This window comes from Mytilus edulis, chromosome 8 (assembly GCF_963676685.1).
Source record: "Mytilus edulis chromosome 8, xbMytEdul2.2, whole genome shotgun sequence".
Classification (NCBI taxonomy): Eukaryota; Metazoa; Mollusca; class Bivalvia; order Mytilida; family Mytilidae; genus Mytilus; species Mytilus edulis.
Window position 1 is genome coordinate 90,388,046 of NC_092351.1, and position 25,729 is coordinate 90,413,774.

Here is a 25,729-nt window from a genome sequence, read left to right on the forward strand (position 1 = left end):
CACCAACTTTCATTACTGATGACAAATGGCGGTTTGAGTCATTTAATTCCTATTAAATAAATACCTAGCTGTTAATGATGACAAATATCTGTCGTGACAGTAATAACATCGTCATACAGCGTCTGTTTATAAATATTTACCAAACTTTCACGTAAACGACATAATTCAGATGTTTAATTTTAGAACAAAAAAAATATTGCAGTAAATAATCTTTTCATCAAATGCAATAATTTTCCTTTCGGCATGTTAAGTTTAAACTACCATGTTAGTAGGAATAATACTGTAATGTTTGTTCAGCGCAGTAGCAGTGTGAGGTAATGACTCCAGGGCGTTCTGTACTTACGTCCATCAGTCTGTCGTGTAGTAATCTCTAAGCACCAACATTTTTGTCCTAATTTGGGAGAATCTTATTCCAGATTCTGATTCAGAGTTGATTGGACAATTTATAACCATCCATTGGAGAATCAATCTTTTTAACACCCGTAAGATAACCATCCACAAACGACCAAAGTACAAAGATGTACCAACTCATAGGTCACCGTGTGGCCTTCCAAACGAGAAAGCAACGGCATAATTTATACTACAATAATAAGCAAAAAAGACTAAAAGTAGACATAATCCAACGTAAGGCAATCCATGAATTAAAAACTCCTACCCTAGGAGGTATATATCTATATAAGAATGTCTTGGCGGAAACAGATAACAAGAATGTCTTAGAGGAAATAGTCCTGTGATAGGCCAACCCTCCTTGTATCTATATAAAAGTTGCGTAGCAACAAAACATAAACATAAAAGTTAAACATCATTTTGAAAGGATAACCATATTACACTAAGAATAAGCGTTATTTTTTTTTTAACAATAATAGAAAACAACATAAAGGAACGGAATAACTTAATTATGTCAATTTCAAAACGATCTTAAGGGGGCTTTGATGTGAAGTCATGTGCTGCAAGAACATTGTCTGTTTAGTCTTGTGTAGCTAGATCAATGTCAAGCATGGAGCCAAGGCTCCGTGTTGAAGGCCGTACTTTAACCTATAATGGTTTACTTTTTAAATTGTTATTTGTATGGAGAGTTGTCTCATTGGCACTCACACCACATCTTCCTATATCTATATATGGTGTTGCCAGATCAATGTCAAGTCTTGTGTTGCAAGAACAATGTTTGTTAAGTCTTCTGTTGCTAGAACAATTGCAGAACAATGTCCGTCAAGTCTTGTGTTGCCAGAACATTATCTGTGGAGTCTTGTGTTGACGGAACAATGTCTTTCATGTCTTGTCTTGCCAGAACAACGTCTGTCAAGTCTTGTCTTGCCAGAACAACGTCTGTCAAGTCTTGTCTTGCCAGAACAATGTCCGTCAAGTCTTGTGTTGCCAGAACAATGTCTTTGAAGTCTTGTGTTGCCAGAACAACGTCTGTCAAGTCTTGCCAGAACAACGTCTGTCAAGTCTTGTGTTGCCAGAACAACGTCTGTCAAGTCTTGTCTTGCCAGAACAATGTCTGTCAAGTCTTGTGTTGCCAGAACAATGTCTGTTGAGTCTTGTGTTGCCAGAACAATGTCTGTGGAGTCTTGTGTTGCCAGAACAATGTCTGTCAAGTCTTGTGTTGCCAGAACAATGTCTGTTGAGTCTTGTGTTGCCAGAACAATGTCTGTCAAGTCTTGTGTTGCCAGAACAATGTCTGTTGAGTCTTGTGTTGCCAGAACAATGTCTGTTGAGTCTTGTGTTGCCAGAACAATGTCTGTGAAGTCTTGTGTTGCCAGAACAATGTCTGTGAAGTCTTGTGTTGCCAGAACAATGTCTGTTGAGTCTTGTGTTGCCAGAACAATGTCTGTGAAGTCTTGTGTTGCCAGAACAATGTCTGTCAAGTCTTGTGTTGCCAGAACAATGTCTGTGGAGTCTTGTGTTGCCAGAACAATGTCTGTCAAGTCTTGTGTTGCCAGAACAATGTCTGTCAAGTCTTGTGTTGCTAGAATCAATGTCTGTCAAGTCTTGTGTTGCCAGAACAATGTCTGTGGAGTCTTGTGTTGCCAAGAAAACGTCTCTGGAGTCTTGTGTTGCCAGTACAATGTTTGTCAAGTCTTGTGTTGCCAGAACAATGTCTGTCAAGTCTTGTGTTGCCAGAACAATGTCTGTCAAGTCTTGTGTTGCCAGAATAATGTCTGTCAAGTGTCAAGTTACCAGAACAATGTCTGTCAAGTCCTGTGTTGCTAGAACAATGTCTGTGGAGTCTTGTGTTGCCACAAAAACGTCTCTGGAATCTTGTCTTGCCAGTACAATGTTTGTCAAGTCTTGTGTAGCCAGAACAATGTCTGTCAAGTCTCAAAGTGCCAGAACAATATCTGTCAAGTCTTGTGTTGCCAAAACAATGTCTGTGGAGTCTTGTGTTGCCAGAAAAACGTCTCTGGAGTCTTGTGTTGCCAGTACAATATTTGTCAAGTCTTGTGTTGCCAGAACAATGTCTGTCAAGTCTTAGGTTGCTATACCAATATTTGTCAAGTCTTGTGTTGCAAAAACAATGTCTGTCACGTCTTGTGTTGAAAGAGCAATATCTGTCAAATCTGATGTTGCCAGAGTAAGGTTAGTCAAGCCTTGTGTTGCCAGAACAATGTCTTTCAAGTCTTCGGTTGCCATAACAATGTCTGTCAAGTTTTGTGTTTCCAAAACAATGTCTGTCAAGTCTTGTGTTGCCAGAACAATGGCTGTCAAGTCTTGTGTTGCTAGTACAATGTCTGTCAAGTCTTGTGTTGCCAGTGCAATGTATGTCAAGTCATTAGTTGCCAGAACAATGTCTCTGAAGTCTTGTGTTGCCAGTACAATGTCTTTCAAGTCTTAAGTTGCCAGAACAATGTCTGTCAAGGTTTCGGTTGCCAGAACAATGTCTGTCAAGTTTTGTGTTGCTAGAAAAACGTCTCTGGAGTCTTGTCTTGCCAGTACAATGTTTGTCAAGTCTTGTGTTGCCAGAACAATGTCTGTGGATTCTTGTGTTTTCTGAACAATGTCTGTGGAGTCTTGTGTTGCCAGACCAATATCTTTTGAATCTTATGTTGCAAAAACAATATTTGTGAAGTCTTGTGGTGTCAGAACAGTATCTCTGGTGTCTTATGTTGCAGAAACAATGTCTGTCAAGTCTTGTGTCGCCGAAACAGTATCTGTCAAGTTTTGTGTTGCCGAAACAATGTTTGTGGAGTATTATGTTGCCAGAACAGTATCTCTGGAGTCTTATGTTGCAAGAAAAATGTCTGTCAAGACTTTTGTTGCCAGTACAATATATTTGTGTTGCCAAATGAGTATCTGTCAAGTCTTGTGTTGCGAAACAGTATCTGTCAAATCTTGTGTTGCCAATACAGTATCTGTCAAGTCTTGTGTTGCCAAACAGTATCTGTCAATTCTTGTGTTGCCGAAACAGTATCTGTCAAATCCTGTATTGCCGAAACAGTATCTGTCAAATCTTGTGTTGACGAAACAGTATCTATCAAGTCTTGTGTTGCCAAACAGTATCTGTCAAGTATTGTGCTGCCAACAATGTATCTGTCAAGTCTTGTGTTGCCCACACAGTATCTGTCAAGTCTAGTATTGCCAACACGGTATCTGTCAAGTCTTGTGTTGTAAAAACAGTATCTGTCAAGTCTTGTGTTGCCGAAACAATGTTTGTGGAGTATTATGTTGCCAGAACAGTATCTCTGGAGTCTTTTGTTGCAAGAAAAATGTCTGTCAAGTCTTTTGTTGCCAACACAGTATCTGTCAAGACTTGTGTTGCCGAAACAGTATCTGTCAAATCTTGTGTTGCTGAAACAGTATCTGTCAAATCTTGTGTTGCCGAAATAGTATCTATCAAGTCTTGTGTTGCCAAACAGTATCTGTCAAGTCTTGTGTTGCCAAACAGTATCTGTCAAGTCTTGTGTTGCCAAACAGTATCTGTCAAGTCTTGTGTTGCCGAAACAGTATCTGTCAAGTCTTGTGTTGCCAAACAGTATCTGTCAAGTCTTGTGTTGCCGAAACAGTATCTGTCAAATCTTGTGTTGCCGAAACAGTATCTGTCAAGTCTTGTGTTGCCAAACAGTATCTGTCAAGATTTGTGCTGCCAACAATGTATCTGTCAAGTCTTGTGTTGCCCACACAGTATCTGTCAAGTCTAGTATTGCCAACACGGTATCTGTCAAGTCTTGTGTTGTAAAAACAGTATCTGTCAAGTCTTGTGTTGAGTATTATGTTGCCAGAACAGTATCTCTGGAGTCTTATGTTGCAAGAAAAATGTCTGTCAAGTCTTTTGTTGTCAGTACAATATATTTGGAGTCTTGTGTTGCCAGAACAGTGTTGTGATGCCAGTAAACTGTCAGTCAAGTTTTGTGTTGCCAGAACATTATGCATGTGGAGTCTGTTATCTTTCTAAGGAAGTATTTGTCAAGACTTGTGTTGCTAGAACAGTATCTTTGGAGTCTTAAATTCCAATAGCAATATCTGTCAAGTACTGTCTTATGTTGCCAAACAGTATACCTAGAGCAATATCTGTCAAGTCTTATGTTGCCAAACAGTATACCTAGAGCAATATCTGTCAAGTCTTATGCTAGAATAATGTGAACATTTATTTTGGCGATCTTATAATTATTATTTCCTAAAATTAGGAATGTTTATTAGAGCTGTAAGAAAAAAATCACAATTTTCAAAACACGTGTTGTTTATCGGATTATGAAATCTTGATCTTTAAAGTGTTTCCATTACTTGGAAAATAAATGTAAAGCGATTTAGTGACATTGGAAATAGCTTAAGGGTGCTGTCGCCGATACTTGACGGGAAAAGTCGTATTAATACATAATTAGGGAGAATAAGTCAGCAGGATTTATGACCATCAATAGCAATTTATAGTAAAGATAGAGGCGAGGGTTGTGGAAAACTAAAACAAAATACCAGCAAAAGATCAGAATTTATGAAATGACATGGCTAGTGTGAAAGACAACGTAAGGATAATGTTGATGTAGTAAGAAAACTTATTTATTACGTCATTATATAATAAATGAATATATGCAACAGAGGGGAGGGCAGCACTTCTTTGTTTCGTTTCTGATACATGTACCATGCTCTTGATTTAAAAAAAAGTAAGAAAAAGAAGAAACCAGTTTGTCAATAATTTTTCCATCAATTAAGAATTAAAAATCTTGAACAAAAAAGGCGTCTTCTCTCACACCCTTTTACCCTAATAAATATTTTCTAAACTTATTTGTGCAAATTTAATTTCATGGTTATTTAAAGTTTGAAATGCTAACAACCTTTGTTTCTGTCTAACTCATTTCGTATTTGTTGTCGTGCTCATTTCTCTGATATAAATTAACTTAGCTGTGTGTTGAATTATATAAATATTTAAAATTTCTTGATGAAAAAAATGTTTCAGAAAGGTAGTGAAAAGGGTTGTTCTTTTAAATAGAAAAACCCAAAAACAACATTGATTAAAAGATATTGTCCAAACATACAATTGGTAAACGTACCATTTTTTTTTTATTGTGTTAGATCGTCCAGAATAAACCACTGTCCCCGACAAAAGATTGTTTCAATATATATATGTATAAGTTATACTTGTTGACCTAGATTGTCATTCTGATGATATTGGTCATAACAAAGATTCCCGTTGACTTTCTAATCCTGACTCATTGTCAAATTATGTACAAGTTAAACATCTTAGGTAGATTTTCAATTGTTACAGTTTCTCAACAATTTTAGTTTCACTTGGTTAGCCTTATCTTAAAGGTAAATTGATTCAATTTAAATCTTTACAAACCAAATATGTATTTTGAATTGTGTATTGAAAATGTTTTATTAGCGAATCATTTACCTGTGCTTAAAACTGGTATTAATAGCTGTATCTGATATGTTTGTTAGGATAAAGTCACTGTCGTCAATTTTAATAAAATCTTCTCAAATCTATAAAAGATTGTGAAAATGTTCTGGTTGTAAATATGATTTTAACGGAGTTTTATATCCCGTTGAAGAAATACTATTTACGTCGTATAATTTTTATTTACGTCGTATTTAATTGTTATTTCTGATTATTTCTAAACAAGAGTTTTGATTGATACACTTTCTACAATGCACACAGATGTTCTGAAGTAAACGTCAGTCAGTTACAGTCGAGCGTCCAATGTCACTAAGTCTAGAGGTATGGGAACCGTCAAGCGTCCAATGTTACTAAGTCGAGAGGTATGGGAACCGTCAAAGGTATAAGAACCGTCAAGCGTTCAATGTCACTAAGTCTAAAGTATGGGAACCGTCAAAGGTATAAGAACCGTCAAGCGTCCAATGTCACTAAGTCTAGAGTATGGGAACTGTCAAAGGTATAAGAACCGTCAAGCGTCCAATGTCACTAAGTCTAGAGTATGGGAACTGTCAAAGGTATAAGAACCGTCAAGCGTCCAATGTCACTAAGTCTAGAGGTATGGGAACCGTCAAGCGTTCAATGTTACTAAGTCGAGAGGTATGGAAACCGTCAAAGGTAAAGAACCGTCAAGCGTCCGACGTCACTAAGTCTAGAGGTATGGGAACCGTCAAGCGTCCAATGTTACTAAGTCGAGAGGTATGGGAACCGTCAAAGGTATAAGAACCGTCAAGCGTCCAATGTCACTAAGTCTAGAGTATGGGAACTGTCAAAGGTATAAGAACCGTCAAGCGTCCAATGTCACTAAGTCTAGAGTATGGGAACCGTCAAGCGTCCAATGTCACTAAGTCTAGAGTATGGGAACTGTCAAAGGTATAAGAACCGTCAAGCGTCCAATGTCACTAAGTCTAGAGTATGGGAACTGTCAAAGGTATAAGAACCGTCAAGCGTCCAATGTCACTAAGTCTAGAGTATGGGAACTGTCAAAGGTATAAGAACCGTCAAGCGTCCAATGTCACTAAGTCTAGAGTATGGGAACTGTCAAAGGTATAAGAACCGTCAAGCGTCCAATGTCACTAAGTCTAGAGTATGGGAACTGTCAAAGGTATAAGAACCGTCAAGCGTCCAATGTCACTAAGTCTAGAGTATGGGAACTGTTAAAGGTATAAGAACCGTCAAGCATCCAATGTCACTACGTCTAGAGTATGGGAACTGTCAAAGGTATAAGAACCGTCAAGCGTCCAATGTCACTAAGTCTAGAGTATGGGAATCGTCAAGCGTGCGTCTGTTGGTCTAGAAAGCATTGTTGTATGTAGACCTCCGGAAAGAATATGTGGCTAATTACAGACCTCCAGAAAGCATTGTTGTCTGTTTACAGACTTCTAAAAAGGATATTTGTCTGTTTGCAGACCTTCAGAAAGGATATGTGTCTGGTTGCAGACCTTCAGAAAGGATATGTGTCTGGTTGCAGACCTTCAGAAAGGATATGTGTCTGTTTGCAGACCTCCAGAAAGGTTATTTGTCTCGTTGCAGACCTCCAGAAAGAATATTTGTCTGTTTGCAGACCTCCAGAAAGAATATTTGTCTGTTTGCAGACCTCCAGAAAGGATATTTGTCTGTTTGCAGACCTCCGGAAAGGATATTTGTCTGGTTGCAGACCTCCAGAAAGGATATTTGTCTGGTTGCAGACCTCCGGAAAGGATATTTGTCTGGTTACAGACCTAAAAAATATGTAAACGTCTTCCTGCGAATGTGGATTGTCTCTTCCTTGGGGATACTTGATTTAGGAGGAGAATTCTAATAAGTTCGCTGCAACATGTTTCTTTCTTAAATTTCACCACCACCAGCAGCCACAACCCCGTTTCACCTCACAATAATCCAACCAACAAACAATAAAAAAAAATCAAAAACACAGAAACAAAAACGCGCAGAGCCAAAACCTCATCAATTTGTGTACTGAAATAGTATTACATAATTAGAATAACCTAATAAAAGGTAAGCTTTGAACGAACTATGGTTTATTATAAGCTTTTTTTTCTGTTAATCGTACAAACTCAATTAACTGGTGACTCTCTTGTTTTCAAATTAAAGTGTAAATGTAATAGAATAGAAAGGAGACAAGGCAGTATACATTGCTAGCAAAACAATCGCGCTTTCATTGCTATCTTTCTTCCTAAAGTCACAGTGTATTTATAATATTTCATACCCTGTGTCACTATTTTTTGCAGGATTTATAAAAGCTTTATACATCTCTCCTTTTCATTTTATCATTGCGGAGCTTGTATATTAAATTTAGCCAAGAAATAAGCTAAAAGGCACTTCACTTTTCTTTTGTCCACTAACGACTTCTATAATTTAAGGGTCTAATGTGAAAGGTGAAAGTTAAAATCCAATTCTAATATCTTATTGGATTTGTATTGTTAGTATTGATAAGAGCCTTTAAACTTCAGGTAGATTTTAAACCTTTAAACATGAACAAAGACATATTGTAGTAAAGTAACAAATTCAACAAGACAGAAATCAATGAATCACAAAATTCACATAGTTTATATACAATAATCCAATTGCGTTCTATTTAAATAATCTATTGAGGTTTCTGTCTTACACTATAATAAAGATCAGATCTTATATTTAGGTTAAAAAATAGACAAATATAGAGACAAACATTCTCTACTGATTGTCAAAAATATTGACCCATATGTTTTATCTCTATACGGCTGAAAAGGACACTTACGATTTATTTGTCGATTTTACATCTAATAAAACTATTTAAATTTCATATCAAAGTAAAACTCAATTTCATCATCTCAACAAATATTTGATTTTCCTCAAAAAATCACTTTATAATTTGGGAATATGCATTGTATCCGTGAAGCATTACACGAAAACGTATTAATCCTTCCCGACAAACACACACACACACCAACCCACACAAACAAATATTTTGGATGGATAGAAAGATTTCCCCGAAATCATTCCTCCAGAGTTGACCCATTTATGAATATTAATATAAATAGGGAAGTTTAACGTTAGTTTTATTTTAAAGTGATAACGTATAGTGAATATACAATTTATATCATTCGGATAAAAAATAACGGAAATATGAACAAGATAACCAACTGACGATTAATCTCTTACCAAAGTATTTATTCATTTATCATAAATTTATAATTTATTACAGAAAAATTAAGCAAGATTTACATGTTACATCTGTATATTGAAGGTCGATGGTTTACTTTCATAGTAAGTTTTGATCTGGAAAACGGACAGAAGAGCTGTAAAATTTTATGCGTATAGAAAACAATAATTTCAAGACAAATAAACAGAAATGTATATGGATGCTAAATGACCAACTGCTGAAAACTAAAAATGTTGGTTTTTTTTATATCATTTTATTCGACGCAATGCATCAATAAATGAGGATTACAAAAAGCAGACACACAACTCGCAATACCAATGATTGCTATATTATGGCTGCTCCCAAGTTACTACACTATTTAACATTTGACATTGCAAGTTAACACTTTAGTCGGGTCGGAACCAAGTCCCATTGTCAGAACCTGTGTGAAGATTGACAAAGAATGAGTGAGTCAAAGTCACTGACCTGATTCACTCCGACACTTAAAGCCGCTGAACACTCTATCACGACCTACCACAATACCACCGATCTGATTGACTCCGACACTTGAAGCCGCTGAACACTCTTTCACGACCTACCACAATACCTCAGATCTGATTGACTCCGACACTTGAAGCCGATGAACACTCTATCACGACCTCCCACAACACCACCGATCTGATTCACCCCGACACTTGAAGCCGCTGAACACTCTATCACGACCTACCACAATACCGCAGATATGATTCACTCCGACACTTGAAGCCGCTGAACACTCTATCACGACCTCCCACTACACCACCGATCTGATTCACCCCGACACTTGAAGCCGCTGAACACTCTATCACGACCTACCACAATACCACCGATCTGATTCACCCCGACACTTGAAGCCGCTAAACACTCTATCACGACCTACCACAATACCACCGATCTGATTCACCCCGACACTTGAAGCCGCTGAACACTCTATCACGACCTAACACAATACCACCGATCTGATTCACCCCGACACTTGAAGCCGCTGAACACTCTATCACGACCTACCACAATACCACCGATCTGATTGACTCCGACACTTGAAGCCGCTGAACACTCTATCACGACCTACCACAATACCGCAGATCTGATTCCGGAGTGCTTTTTATGAGTTACAATGACCCATTAAGACAAACTCTACAATTTGAGACATTCATGCAGATAACTCCCTCGAAATTCAAAGGTATAGTGTGCTGATTAAAGAGGCCTCGTATGTTCCTGTCATTGCCATTAAAGGGGCCTCGTATGTTTCTGTCATTTCCAAAGATTCACTGTATTAATATAGAACTATGTGTTGTATAAGAATATTGGACAAGTTTTATTCCACCACAATACAGGATATACGTACTTAATGAATAAATGAACTACATACAAATTAAATCAAATATTTGAGGAAGGAAATTTGAAGAAACACTTACAAATTACACTTGTAAGGACATTGCGAAATGTATGTTGAAATATCAATTAATGATTAAGTTCTACAGTTCAATGATTGGTAGAAATACCAACAACTTATGTTCAGTATGTTACGTATTCCCCTTTCTTTCGATATCAGAAAACCTAACGTGAAGTGGTCTTAAATAAATATTATATTTTCCTTCATTGATACGAGGAAGAAGAGATTAGTTATCTGTCCAGACGATATCGGCCATTTTCTTGACAATAAATGTAACTAAAGCTATTTAAAATATTAGACGTATTAAACGATCGAATGATTTGTATAACGCCTCATTGAAGGAACACGAATCAATAATCTTCATTATTATAGTCGTCTGGGACGTTGGTGCAATAAATAAAACTGGACAGAAAAGATAGATGACCAGCGGCAGGTGATGGTGTCTTCGGACAATGGTCAGCAACACATGTTATTAGTAACAAAATGAAAGCTGTATGGAAGAGTCCACTTCATATCTAACAACATTGATTCTATGCAGATAATCACCAACCTCCGCTAATATTTATTGTAGTTTTAAGAGGGTATTAATGATTCAAAAAATGAGTATTTGTATTTACCGTGAAACTTATCAAACTGATCATGATTTGAGAAAAAAATAATAGTCTTGGAAACATGATTTATTTTCTAGTTTGAACGTATATTTTGTCCTTTCGGGGTTATTTCTAGCTAACTGCGAGTCATATGCTTTTCTCATTGTTGAATGCCGTTCTGTTGTCTAAAGTTGCTACGGCATTATGTCTCTGGTGGATAGTAGTCTTATTGGTGTTACTACCACAACTTTTTATATTTATGTCATGTAATTGCTATTTTCCCACCCTGACAAACGTGTTACAATTCATAATTTGGTATCATACTCTAACAACTGGTTTTGTCGAACTTTATTAAGCGTGACCTTGAACTGTTGACCCCAAGTTAACAGGTTTATTTCTTTTTCATATATCTTCACACTGTATAAATTTATTATTTTCATTCTAATCGAGAAAGAGCAACTCGAGCTACCGCCCAGAAACCATGTCCCAGTCTTTTTCATTTCTTTTTAATAACAGTGATCTTTGACCTGTTGGCAATAAAATATATAGAGTTCCATCGTTTATTTGTGAAAGTTCCCAGAAAGCAAGGTAAAACCCAAGATCACCATCAAGAAACCATTGTTTTGATTTTATCTACGTTTAGTTACCTTGACATTGGCCCTTCAACCTTGACATTGACCCTTCAATCACTAGGCTCTTCTCGTCTTCTGTATTTTACATTTATATAGGTGTTATTTTCCGTCCACAAACCATTTTTCTAAATACTTTTAATTTTTTAATGAATGGTGACCTTGACATATTGACCCTAATATCCATGTTTCTGACTCATTGATCGACCGACGTAGGACGGACAAAGCGGTTACATGTACCAATATTTTTCGAGAACCATAATAAAGCTTCATATGCATGGAAATGTAACCATTTTTTTAATGTATAGTGGCAATATTACATGCATTCAAGGACGTGAACACATAGCTGTGACAGTCCATATGAACCAGGTATTCTTTGTTGTTGACTGGTACCCAGAGTAAGATAAAAAAAAAAAAAAAGTCCCAAGACAGAGAAACTCAATCACACATTATTCCAAATCAAAGAAAAAGCTTTGCTCCTATTCATTAATGTTGTAAAGAAATCAAACACCACTTTTCAAGACTTTGATTTTACACTGCTGGATATCGAACCCACGACTGTCGAACTACCATTGGAACGTAGAGGTGGTTAAAAAGAACCGGAAGTTGGTCAACCAGGCTGGTATATATATTAAAGTCTCTAACAACTACTCAGGCTACAAGCCAAGTAATGTTGTCAAGTATCAAAACATATCTCACAATTCAATGTACATTCTCACAATATATATTGTAAAATATTTTAATTATAAAAACTTAAATGTAACAAGTATGTATCTAGATTTTCCAAAAAGGAAATAAACAATTACAAATGTAAGATCTACTATAGCGTACAAGTAATGAACGACAAACATTTATAACAAACTCCTGTCAAAGGTGTTGATTCCATGATGAAGGGATATTTATATAACTTCCCAAACCCTCCCCGAATCTCTGAATCAACCATACGATCTATTATTGATATTTACATTCGGACAAAGACAGACGAATTCTAGATTTTGGTTAGTAGCGCACTATATTAACAATGTTTGTCGATTTTACTGTTTTCTTCCCGTTTAAGAAAATACATTGAAACAAATCATCAGTTCTAACGTAAGTTGTATATGGTCGGATATTAAAATGACGCACCCAATTTAGATCAGAATCTCTATACTATGACAACACTAAGGCCAATAATAAAATTAAAATGGTTTAATGTTGCCTAACAATCAACATAAAAAGCAGCTTACCATAAAAAAAAATCTATGACACAAATCGTTTCGATATTTTTCATAAGTCTTTTTCTTGTCTAAATCTTTAACTCGTGTTGTTGTAAAAAAAAGAAGCATACCTACCACCCAACCCTAAAAGGCATGAGTATACGTAAGAAACACCAATCCAACAATTTATTATGGATGGCCTAAGGCATGGGTATACGTAAGAAACACCAATCCAACAATTTATTATGGATGGCCTAAGGCATGGGTATACGTAAGAAACACCAATCCAACAATTTATTATGGATGGCCTAAGGCATGGGTATACGTAAGAAACACCAATCCGACAACTTATTATGGATGGCCTAAGACATGATTGTTTGTCCAGCAGTTAAGGGTGGCTTAAGACATCATTGTTTGTCCAGCAGCTAACTTGGTAGGCCGAAACATCAAGACTAAAGTACCAGGCGTTAATATCACGAGGCATAATAAACTCACAAGCTCTAGACATTCTATTATAACTATATTCAATTTTATACGTAAGATTCTTTGTGAAAAGACCTGTCGACTCTTAATATTTCCATTTGTGTATTCTGTACTTGTTCTACGACATTGTACATTTATATGTAATTAAGCCTTGTTCGTCTTGAACTGATGATTTGGTTTCGATGGATAGAGAAAAGCTAGATGAATACATTTCATGGACAGTCCATCTTTGCTATTGGTATTAACCATACATACTAAAATCTATAAATTCAAAATGATTACATGTTCTTTGTACAGAATGAAAAAATGCTTTAAAAAATAAATACAGTTTGAAATTTATCTACATGTATAAAAATTACGAGATCGACAACTCTCTGAAACGTACGATAAAAACTAAAACAATGTTATATAAAATGTGGAATATTTCAACCAAATGATAAAGGTTCAATTTCCCTTGAATTTGTTTCACTTTTTTAGTGTCAGTCACTTGCAGATAATTTTGATGAAAGCTGTCCCACCATTATGATCATTGTGTGATGTTCACATGGGATATATCTCAAAAGTGCTTGTTGAATTCGACCAGACCGTCACCGTCGCTGTTTACTAAAATATCTATCAAACTCAACAATCAAATTTTAGTTTTCATATGAAAGGCTTTTTATTTTCCTCGTTTAAATCACATGTACAAATACAACGAAACCGCGAATCGCAAAATAGTTCGTATGTGTTTACCGATAAAGTATAAAATAAGATGTGGTATGACGCCACAATTAAAAATATTTTGGTTTTCCCAAACCTTACCCAAAGGGTGAGACAGTGGGTAGGTAGGTAGGCATTTTTTTTTTTTTTTTTTCAAAAAGAGAAATTGAAGTATCAGGTGTTTATTAGTCTTCATGCCTATCTGATTAAAAAAAAACTTCTTCAAATCAGGACAATAAAAGAATTTGAGTAGGCAGCTTTTTTCTGGGTAGGTAGCGTTTGGGCAAACAAACCTATTCTTTTTTATGGCCTGATTGCCAATGCCAGTAGAGTCCATACTGAGTAGACATGGGTAATTGCACGGCCTTCAGCAATGAGCAAAATTCATACAGTCTATTCAAAAAAGACCACAATGACTGTTTGGTGTATGTAGCATATACGATGTTATAAATGGTTAACTCACTTAACTGCCGATATTAGAAAAAACACAATATCATCCAATTTGCTCGATTTCTAAAAATATAAAGACTAAGACCTCATTCTATCAATTTATGTTGAGCACCAAATTATTTCTCACACATCACGCAATTTATCTGAAGTTGTGCTTTCCGTTCAAGAACTATCAAATTATGTGATTTTTTTGGTAAATTCTGCATAAATTCAACAAGCATGACATATATATGTTTCATCTATCTACAAAAGTGATATCATGTGTAAACAAAAATCAGAGGAAATTGTCCCCATCTTTTTTCTTATAATTCCTTTACATATAATACAATAAAAATCTGCCGAGGCCACAGGAAAATAATTTTTTAACTGTTAAACACCAATATTTTAATTGTTGTGTACAAATTATCAATCATGATAAGAATTTCTCTTTAACAAAATCATCTATTTTCATATAAATTGAAAGAATTTGATTACAATGATAAACAAGATAAATGTCACCCTCAACCCCCCCATAAAAATAAAAAATGTTGGAACCAAACAAATGCAGATTAATTAAAGCGTACTATTATTTTTACCCATTTGTAAAGAAACACAAAGTTTTTCACAGCGTTTGACAGTTTAATTTCAAAGAGTTATTGGAGTTTTATATTGTGATACCATGAAAACAGACGACACCTTGTTTCCAGTCTACATCTCTCTACACTCAGATTCGTGGAATAAATGCATTCATCAATAGGTGTAAATCTGTGTGTCATTGAGAGAAACATTAACATGATTAAGGTTACATGTCCCTTCACACACACAAACAAAATTTCATTGAAGTCACAAAACATGTATTTCATTATTGTGGCCTTTATATGACTGATAATAACAAAACATCAATTTGATGTGGCCTTTATCTGTTTTCTACGTTTCATTTGATTTAAATTTTCCCTGATTCAACATTCTTGTGATAAAAAGTAATAAGAAACTTATCTTCTACAAAGATATACACACTTCGAGGTAGTCTCCGGTTTCTTAAGTACTTTTGACTTATATAATTATCACAAGCCATCTCAAGGTGTACCAAGTCATTTTACAGTAATGGATATATGCGTATTATGCGACACAATTCCGTCACACATGAATACTTATTTCGCATTGTTTAATTACCCACAATTCTTAAAGTCTCTACCTAATATGTACAAGTAACTCCTGAGATGAACCTTAAATATTTCTCGCAGTGGTTAAGTTTTATGATTTCGCGTAAAATTAAACTCTATGAATATGAATATCCACATTTATTCACAAGTCCCGGTTACCACTTAGAATTTCATCCAACCAAGCAGCATCACTGCTGACACCTGTACTTTGTGCAGCCATATTATCTATGTAATCGGAATTGCCGCTTTGAGAAGCACTATCTAAGATGTTCATGAAGTCATCTTGTTGTGGTGGACGCTGATTAAAGCTAGAGTTGTTTTGATTGGCCATTGCCATTCTTTGAGACATCTGCATGCCCTGTTGTTGCATCATCATGTGTTGTGCCTGCGCATTGTTTTGCATCATAGCTTGAGATTGCAATGCCGTCATCTGCATAGGCCTTGTCTGATTAACATTAGTCACAGTTGTTCCAGCTTGGCCTGCATATGTGTTGTTATACATTATATTGGGATTTTGCGGCCTGGCCATTCCGTTCATAGTTCCATGCATCATGTGACGAGGCCATTCTTGTGTACGGGGTTGTGAAATATTTAAGCCATCTGGTCCAACATTGACATTCGGAGGTCTCTGGTTTCGCATTATAGCACTCGTGTACCCATGTCCATTTTGACGATTTTGACGCACTAACGAAGAGTCTATACCCCCCGGGTACGACTGTTGACGTTGTATTTGTGGCATATGATACCCTGCATCGTTCTGTGATATAACTGGCCCCGTATTAATCGTTGAGCTAGAAGGTCCTCGCTGCATGGCGGCCATTTGAGCAGATTGCATCATGCCATTCTGGATATGAGGCGTGTTTTCAGTTTTGACACTTCCATATCCAGAAGTCTGCATGGTGTTTGTTTGTTCGACCATGTCTTGCATTGTTTGTAAGGGGTTTTGTCTACTAGCGGAGTATCCCTCCGATTGTTTATATTCGGGTGGAGGTCTCATGAATTGTTGCATGTGCGCCGCCTGCATGCTTTGATGACGTTGCTCCTGTCTCATTTTTTCTTGGTACATTTGCTGCATTTTCATTTGCTCATTCATGTAACCCGGTGACTGCCTTTGTGCCATGTTGTTCGGCATTGAAAATGACTGATGCTGAGACATTGATATGTTTTGTGGCGGTTGACGCATGTGCATCTGTTGTGTTTGAGACATTTGTAGTCTCCGTGATCCGTCACTAACGTGCATCTGTTGTGTTTGTGTTATCTCCATCTGAGGACTTTGACTGAAAGACTGAACCTGATTTTGTAATTGTTGTAGGGAAGAAGGCGTGGGGTTTCCTGCTACCCCCGGATAGTGAGTCAATGGTTTCGTTCCTGCATACATGTCACGATTTCCTTCCTGATAAACAACATTACCGTTTCTCATATTGTTTATATTCTGTTGGTTACTATATCCGTAAGACGTGTCCATAGCTGGAGGGTACTGATTCGTATAGTTCCCCTCTTGAATGTGTGTATTGAATTGTTTATACTGTGAGCCCCCGTGATGTTGGTTGCTTTGATGTTGAGCAGCCATTTGTTTAAGTGTTTCAGCTGCAGGACCAGTTTCAGTCATAGTAGTTATTGCCCCCGGTTGTCTAAATGGGACGGGTGGCGTTCTTACTGGATTTGAAGGTGGACTCTCGAACATATTTCCGGAATTCCCAGCACTTCCGGGATCATAAGGAGGCTGTTTGTGTAAGCCTGGAGAACTTCCGGTCATACTGCCAAACATACTTGAGTCATTACTATCCTCTTGGGACACTTTACTGTAAATTTGGTCAAATTTTTGTAATTCTTCGAAAATCTCGTCACTTAATTTACTTTCATCTTTTTCAATTGTTTTTAATATTTCTTCCAGCTCTTCTTGATCAAGGATTTCTGAGCCAGTGTGACTTATATCAGATTTATTAGAATGTATACCAGGAATGTCATCACAAGGTTCTTGTTTACACTCAAACTTTGTACTTGTTTCGACACTAGTTGATGGCTTATCTTTCGATTCTATGTGTGTTTTGACTGTAGTACTAACGGCTACGTTTGTTTGTACTTGTTGGGAGTTTCCGCCAGTGATTTCCTGAACAATGCGAACAGACACGTCGACTCCGGATCCACCTTTAACCGTTTTCTGTGTAGTAATGGTGTCCGACTCATCAAAATCGAACGCACTAGTGTCAAGATTCTGACTCTCTGATTGGCTACTATCGATCTTTTTCTTGAGTAATTTCTACAAAGACAGAACAAAATGAATTAATCAACAAAATTAATCAAAATTCAACTAATTTGGCTTTCATTCTCTTCGATTCCTTTCCATCATCAGAGGGTAATTTATCAAAGCTACAGAATAGTGGGTTAATTCTGGGGAATATAATATCCAATACGAGGAGACATTGGTCTTTAATTTCTACACAGTTAACCACAAAAAGACACTTAGTTATTATCAAAATGTAAAGTGTTCGACTATACGTGTACGCTTAAATATATGCCATTCATATATACCCGGTATAGATGGAGAGAGAGTAAAGTCATATTGACCTTGTTGTATTGCTTTATACTGAAATACTGACAATATAAGACACTTGTATAATTAACATTTTTGAAAAGGAACGCTGTTGATTCTCGGTGCCCGGCGGGACCTCAACATACGGGACCTCAACATAACAAGTAACAAACTTCTTTCTTCGATGCTTTTAATTATCTTTTTAATTCCATTTAATTTATATATAAAAACACCGATTTAAAAAGGACACATATATATATATATATCACATGCAAAGTAAATACATAAAATTCGAGGATTTTTTTTCTCCACTCAGAAATAATTAAAATATTAAGTTCGATTATTTTCAATGTTTAAATATAATATGTAGAAAAAAAGCCCAAGAAAGGTTTTAGTTTTCGATTTAAAAAGTAGAGGTGCAGTAGAAGTATAATGAGACAGTGGTGGATAAAAAAATGGAGGGGGGATTCCAGGGGTTTGAACCCCGCTTTTTTTTTAACACTCAATGCATTTGATTGAGGACATATAGTTGGACCCCCTAAACAGAACTGCTTGATCCACCCCTGATAGGCAAGCTCCGATGATACAGATGTGACGGTTTGGATATAAAGAAAGGTCCCCGGTTTTCCGTCAGAGGGTTACGATCGGCTACCGTTTAAGAACGGTCAACATATCCTTATCATAGAGGCAGTCGCCATGCAGCCAATCGCATTATTATAATTAATTTCTCCGCGTCCTCATGAATATGCATGAAATCATTTGAAATGGTCGTTTAGTAAGCTACAGTATCATAATTTTAAACTGGCGAAAGTCAATACACTTTAGGTTCGGAATCTGTAAACAGGAAAAGCATATAGATCTAGTTTTGTAAGGCCGGAAATAAAACGGAATTATTTTTCATTTTTAGGATTTTGTGATAAATAGACAAAAAGTAAAAATAAATCAATTGTATTATAAGATTGGCTCCCCTGTACTTGACGAGTACGTTATTGGATTTAGTACAAATGTACTTGGCGACCGTACTATACGCTGGAATGATTGGGTAGATGTACAATCTACACGCTGTTACATGTATGATCATTGAGTAAATGAACGATCTACACTCTGATATGATCATTGAGAAATGTATGATCTACATGTATACATACTGGTGTGAGAGTATATGTACGATCTACGAATTGGTGAGATAGAATTAATGTACTATATTGTATCTTCATACTGGTACATGTATGATCATTGAGTAAATGTACTATCTACACGCTGGTACTATTAAATGTACGATCTACACGCTGGTATGATAGAGTAAATGTACGATCTACACGCTGGCGATGATAGAGTAAATGTACGATCTACATGCTGGTACGATAGAGTAAATGTACGATCTACACGCTGGTATGATATGGTAAATGTACGATCTACACGCTGGTATGATAGAGTAAATGTACGATCTACACGGTGGTATGATATCATAAATGTACGATCTACACGCTGGTATGATTGAGTAAATGTACGATCTACACGGTGGTATGAAAGAGTAAATGTACGATCTACACGCTGGTATGATAAAGTAAATGTACGATCTACACGCTGGTATGATATCATAAATGTACGATCTACACGCTGGTATGAAAGAGTAAATGTGCGATCTACATGCTGGTACGATAGAGTAAATGTACGATATACACGCTGGTATGATATCATAAATGTACGATCTACACGCTGGTATGATAGAGTAAATGTACGATCTACACGCTGGTATGATAGAGTAGATGTACTACAAAAATGTATCTACACGCTGGTACTATTAAATGTTCGATCTATACACGCTGGTATGATAGAGCAAATGTAGACGGTCTACACTGACATGTGGAATGATAGTGTATAAATGTGCGATCTACATGTTGGTATGATAGAGCAAATATAGACGGTATACACTGGCGTGTGGTATGATAGTGTATAAATGTACATGATCTATACACGCTGGTATGATAGAGTAGATGTACTACAAAAATGTATCTTCACGCTGGTACTATTAAATGTTCGATCTATACACGCTGGTATGATAGAGCAAATGTAGACGGTCTACACTGACATGTGGAATGATAGTGTATAAATGTACGATCTACATGTTGGTATGATAGAGCAAATATAGACGGTATAACACTGGCGTGTGGTATGATAGTGTATAAATGTACATGATCTATACACGTTAGTATGAGAGACCTTTTTTACAGGTACACGTATACATTATCTTTTCACACGCAACCAAGAGATCTATTTAACAATCTGACTATTCATTTGTATGGTGTATTAAATAACTTTAACATTTTAAAGCGAAGCAATTATGTTATGAAATTAATTTAATTGAGCCATAAACGTTATATTCGACGATCGCAACAATAAAATATGTAATGTAACATGTGAAATTTAATCCATTTACAATGAACAAGTTGTTTGTAATCTTACACAATCAACGTGCAAATAGTCTGCCCTCCCCATTTTATTGTACAATGTAACTCTATGTACATGATCATCAAAGTTATATCTAAAAGAGGGTGCCATTAGATGTCAGATATTACATTTGTATTAATTGGACATCATTTTTGTCTGAAATTATATATATTTTTTGGTGGATCATATGTGTCTGATCTCAAATGTCAGGTATATATTGGTGGATCAGCGTCATATTTGTCTGATCTCAAATGTCAGGTATATATTGGTTGGTGGAACCAGGATCAGCGTCATATGTGTCTGATCTCAAATGTCAGGTACATATTGGTTGGTGGAACCAGGATCAGCGTCATATGTGTCTGATCTCAAATGTCAGGTATATATTGGTTGACCAGCTTCTTTTGTGTTGGCATTAGACATGTTAAATGTCATGTATTTATTTGACACCCTTTATCATGTTTATGTCAAACATAGATATCAGGTATTTATTGGACACCTTTTGTGTCGGACATTAAATATAGGGTATTTATTGGACATTCTTTGGGTCAAATATTATATTTCAGGTATTCTTCGTTGGACTTCCTTTGTGTCAGTCATGTATTTCATGGACACCTTTTGTGTCAGACATTAGATTTCAGGTATTTATTGAGGGACCAGCTTCCTTTGTGTCGGACATTATATATCAGGTATTTATTGTCCAACCTTTGTATCGGACATTATATATCAGGTATTTATTGTCCACCCTTTGTATCGGACATTATATATCAGGTATTTATTGTCCACCCTTTGTATCGGACATTATATATCAGGTATTTGTTGGACACTCGTTAAGTTTGACGTTAGATGTCAAGTATTTTATATTGGACACCTTTTCTGTCTGACAACATGGACAATAGATATCATGTATTTATTGGACACCCTTTGGGTCAGACGGTCAGACATTAGATATCAGGTATTTATTGGACATCCTTCGTGTCTGACATTAGATATCAGGTATTTATTGGACACCTTGGTGTCCAACATTAGAGATCAGGTATTTATTGGACATCCTTTGTGTCTGACATTAGATATCAGGTATTTATTGGACATCCTTCGTGTCTGACATTAGATATCATGTATTTATTGGACATTCTTGGTGTCTGACATTAGAGATCAGGTATTTATTGGACATCCTTTGTGTCTAACATTATATATCATATTTTCATTGGACACCTGTTGTGTCTGACATTATATATCAGGTATTTATTGGACACCCTTTATGTCTGACATTCATGACATTAGATGTCGGGTATTTATTGGACACTTTTTGTGTCTGACATTAGATATCAAGTATTTATTGGATACACTTTGACATTAGATATCAGGTATTCATTGGACACCCTTTGTGTCAGACAATAGATATCAGGTATTCATTGGAAACCCTTGGTGTCTGACATTAGATGTCGGGTATTGATTAGACACTCTTTGTGTCTGACATTAGATTAAGGTATTTATTATAAAAAAGAAGACGTGGTATGATTGCCAATGAGACATCTATCCACAAAAGTCCAAAATGACACAGACATTAACAAATATAGGTCACTGTGTGGCCTTCAACAATGAGCAAAGCCCATACCGCATAGTCAGCTATAAAAGGCCCCAATAAGACAATGTTAAACAATTCAAACGAGAAAAACTAACGGCCTTATTTATGTAAAAAAAAAATGAACGAAAAACAAATATGTAACACATAAAAAAATGACAACCACTGAATTACAGGCTCCTGACTTGGGACAGGAACATACATAAATAATATGGCAGGGTAAGCATGTTAGCAGGATCCCAACCCTCCACCTAACCTGGAACAGTGGTATAACAGTACAACATAAGAACGAACTATAAAAATCAGTTGAAAAAGGCTTAACTCATCAGATGGACAAAAGTACAAGTGGACGTGGCCGGATACTTATACATCCCGACACAAAAAGACACAATGAACAGATCTGAGAGTACTCGCAGTTATCTGACAGCTGAGTTCAAAGTCACTAACAACTAATAAAAAAATCATGCATCTAAGACTAAACTATCAATCCGTGCACATCTAACATCCAATGGATTTAGTTTAAAGACTCATAAACAGCCAGAGAAAAACATGACCTTGTGCAATGCCAAGTTACAGGTATTGACAGATTGTAGACCCATGAATATGTATATGTATGAATATAACATGCTAGTAGTATTTAGTTTTGTGTCTGACATTAGATGTGGGGTATTGATTGGACACTCGTTGTGTTGGACATTAAATTAAGATATTTATTAGTTGGTCAGCATATTTTGTCTTGCATTAGATGTCAGGTATTTATTGGACACTCCTTGTGTTGGACATTAGATTAGGATATTTATTAGTTGGTCAACATATTTTGTATTATATTAATTAGATGTCAGGTTATTATTGGACACCCTTTGTGTCGGACATCAGATACTTTAATATTAGAAAGACCAACTATTTCCTTGGACAAAAGTCTGTCAAATCAAATGATGTACAGAACCTGTTCTTGATTGTTTGTGTGCAGTGGCAGATATTTCATCTATATAAAAAAAATCAGAATAAGAACAAATTACACAAAATTAGCCAACTAACAATGATTAATCATGATTTATAGGTGCTAATCATGATTTATAGGTGCAGAATGTCAGTGATTTGGCCCATGGACTGGTTATGTCATGCAGTCAACACTGAGGTTGTGAGTTCCAATCCTGCTCATGTGAATGCACTCAACTCCAATCTTAATTAACTAGGATTGTCAGTTTTCCTATTGAAAGTCAGTTGTTTTCCCTGGCTTCCTTCACCAATAAAAACTGGCTGCTAGGAAATAGCCCAAAAGGAGTGCTAATAAAAAGTTGTGTAAAAACACAAAAAATCAAATCCAATATAAGGTAAGACAGTCAGGACTCAGACAGCCAAGGTATTATATAAATGTAAGTTGAGCTTGAAAAAACATTTTGCCATGCAACCTTTTAACTACAGATGCCCATCAATCAGTTTGATTTTATGGTTGAGGAATTATTGTTTGCTCTATTGGCTAGTCATTTTTCTGACTAACTAAGGGTACATCTTACTGAAAATAAATTACTTAAAAATTAGGCTTAATGTCCTGCTGACAAATGAAATAGTGTTATAAAATTATTAATACATGTAATCATGATTACTGACCAGTTTTTTTGAAAGTGAAACGATTTTGAAAATTTAACAATAATTATGCATTATTTGTATTTTTTTTTATATTATTGTTATGTACATGTATATTTATTAATTAATTTATTTATTTTTTAATTTCTTAATTTTTTAATTTTTTTTTTTTAATTTATTAGTTAATTAATTTATTTATGTATTTTTCTTTATTTAATTACATACTTATTTATTTATTTCATGTATTTATTAATATTATTTATCTATTTCATTGTATTTATTAATCTATTGTTCATCTATTAATTTGACATTTCCATGTTTATTATTATCTTATACATTTTTTTCAGAATATACATGTAACTTGTCACAAAACTGAACAGATTACAAGGGTGGAGCATTCCCCCTCCCCTGTCTAAATACATGTCATTAAACATGTTAAAACTTTAAAAGTTGTCCACATCATTCAAAATGTGAAATTATCAAATTTATACAAATGTCTTTAAGAGTCTCTAATTTAGTTTTGTTGATTGTTATCCTTGATCTAGCTATAGGTCTAGGGAAATTGTAAATCTATTAAAGGTAAAGCTGTGTGCATTTAATATTTGCAATAGGCTAGAAAACTTTAAAAGAGGAATAAATCAGTTATTACATTTTAGTATTGAAGGGTTTCTTCTGGGTTATAAAATTTACAACACAATCAAAAAATAGTAGTATACTGATGATAAATAAAATGTCTTATCTTTTATTCTACTGCAACTTGATAATCAGGTCAAACACGTGTCAATTAATAGGTACACAAATGTACATCTTAATTGTACTAAAAATAAACTGGCTAGATTATTCTGTTATAGGTGACAAATATCCATTTACGCCTCTAGGGTACACTATGTTTTTAATTAATTTAATAAAATTTGATCTTTTAGGTTAGTTACCATTGGTCAGTTGTATCGTGTAGCCACGTGACTCGGTCAATCCCATTCAACAAAATGTCAACATTGGGGTCACAGGGAAATACTATGCAATCAATAGAAATAGTGAGACTTACCGTAAGCCCTAAATTCCTATGCTCTCCAGAACTGTCCTTTTTAGTCTTAGAAGCCTTTTTTGCTTTACTCTGTAGCCACCGTTCACGTAACAACAAAGTTTCTTGTCTTTCACGTTCATATAAGCTATTTATAGTATTGTCATATCTGGTTGCAGATTTATTTTGATGTCTTCTGTAAATATCGAATCGCCTCCTCAAGCGCTCGACTACATCCCGCCGCTTGGGGGAGGAAAAATCCCCCATAATATTATATGCATGTATGTAAAGTTCTTACGAGACCTGAATGTCCCGTAATAATCACACTGCGACCTTTAACAGTAACGATACACAACTATCTCGGATCCATTGATCGCTTTGTTTACGTCCCAAATGTATTACATACTGTTCACACATCAATATCATACAAATACACTATGCACATGTATTAATGTAAATTCATAAGACAGATAACTTTTTATGTAATTTCCTTTCGTAAGTGTAGCAAATGTACCGTACAATATTCCAGATTAATATTTTACGGCACGCTTTCTATTTTGGACTGATCCATCCATTGATTACAAGGGGTGTTAGGTTGTGTGGGAACTCATCGAATTGTGACGTTATCAGCTGGGTCAACATTACCTATAGGAAGTGATCGTACACTAAAACATGTCCTGTAAGGACAACCAGTACCGGTAGTGTTTTACTCTCTGTTTTATAATGTTACTTTACAGTTCTATTTAAAATCTCTTCAATTTTTGTTTATTTTAATACATAAATTGTCCAGAACTGACCCTTTTGTGAGACTTTATATATATTACACAGTTTTAAATACAACAAAACAAAGATTTGTATAGTGAATAAACACAAACATTTTTATTTTCAAGTAATAATTATTTAAATAAATTACGTATTCCATTTGATATTTAACATTGCTTTTAAAA

General features: G+C 35.6%; 3 protein-coding genes across 4 annotated transcripts; 1 reads left to right on the plus strand and 2 right to left on the minus strand.

The window, feature by feature from the left end:
* Nucleotides 1-1,232: 1,232 nt before the first annotated feature.
* LOC139484525 (uncharacterized protein in mobD 3'region-like) lies at nt 1,233-2,634 on the minus strand. The gene is made up of 2 exons (XM_071268256.1): nt 2,487-2,634; nt 1,233-1,969 (listed from the first exon to the last, which is right to left on the minus strand). Exons 1-2 carry the CDS (start codon nt 2,632-2,634, stop codon nt 1,233-1,235), a joined length of 885 nt encoding a protein of 294 aa, XP_071124357.1.
* A 4-nt stretch (nt 2,635-2,638) lies between these two features.
* LOC139484526 (uncharacterized) lies at nt 2,639-4,139 on the plus strand. The gene is made up of 2 exons (XM_071268257.1): nt 2,639-2,813; nt 3,499-4,139. Exons 1-2 carry the CDS (start codon nt 2,639-2,641, stop codon nt 4,137-4,139), a joined length of 816 nt encoding a protein of 271 aa, XP_071124358.1.
* An 8,224-nt stretch (nt 4,140-12,363) lies between these two features.
* Nucleotides 12,364-25,438, minus strand: LOC139486598 (mastermind-like protein 3). 2 transcript variants are annotated; one of them, XR_011655615.1, is made up of 3 exons: nt 24,807-25,438; nt 13,197-17,868; nt 12,364-13,034 (listed from the first exon to the last, which is right to left on the minus strand). XR_011655615.1 is itself a non-coding variant. In XM_071271523.1 (2 exons), exons 1-2 carry the CDS (start codon nt 25,047-25,049, stop codon nt 15,751-15,753), a joined length of 2,361 nt encoding a protein of 786 aa, XP_071127624.1. In that variant the 5' UTR covers nt 25,050-25,438; the 3' UTR covers nt 12,364-15,750. The 2 variants fall into 2 exon arrangements, 1 of the variants encoding a protein (XP_071127624.1); XM_071271523.1 differs by having other exon boundaries at nt 12,364-17,868.
* Between the last annotated feature and the right edge of the window lie 291 nt (nt 25,439-25,729).

What these genes read in the sequence shown, in the direction of transcription:
- LOC139484525 (XM_071268256.1), bottom strand. Translation starts at nt 2,634, where the DNA reads ATGGCAACCGAAGACTTGAAAGACATTGTTCTGGCAACACAAGGCTTG. An exon ending in ACAAGACTTGACAAATATTG is followed by an intron (nt 1,970 to 2,486) that starts GTATAGCAACCT and finishes CATTGATTCTAG; the next exon opens with CAACACAAGACTTGACAGAC.
- LOC139486598 (XM_071271523.1), bottom strand. Translation starts at nt 25,049, where the DNA reads ATGGGGGATTTTTCCTCCCCCAAGCGGCGGGATGTAGTCGAGCGCTTG. An exon ending in ATAGGAATTTAGGGCTTACG is followed by an intron (nt 17,869 to 24,806) that starts GTAAGTCTCACT and finishes CTGTCTTTGTAG; the next exon opens with AAATTACTCAAGAAAAAGAT.
- LOC139484526 (XM_071268257.1), top strand. Translation starts at nt 2,639, where the DNA reads ATGTCTGTCAAGTTTTGTGTTTCCAAAACAATGTCTGTCAAGTCTTGT. An exon ending in TCTGAAGTCTTGTGTTGCCA is followed by an intron (nt 2,814 to 3,498) that starts GTACAATGTCTT and finishes GTTGCCAAACAG; the next exon opens with TATCTGTCAAGTATTGTGCT.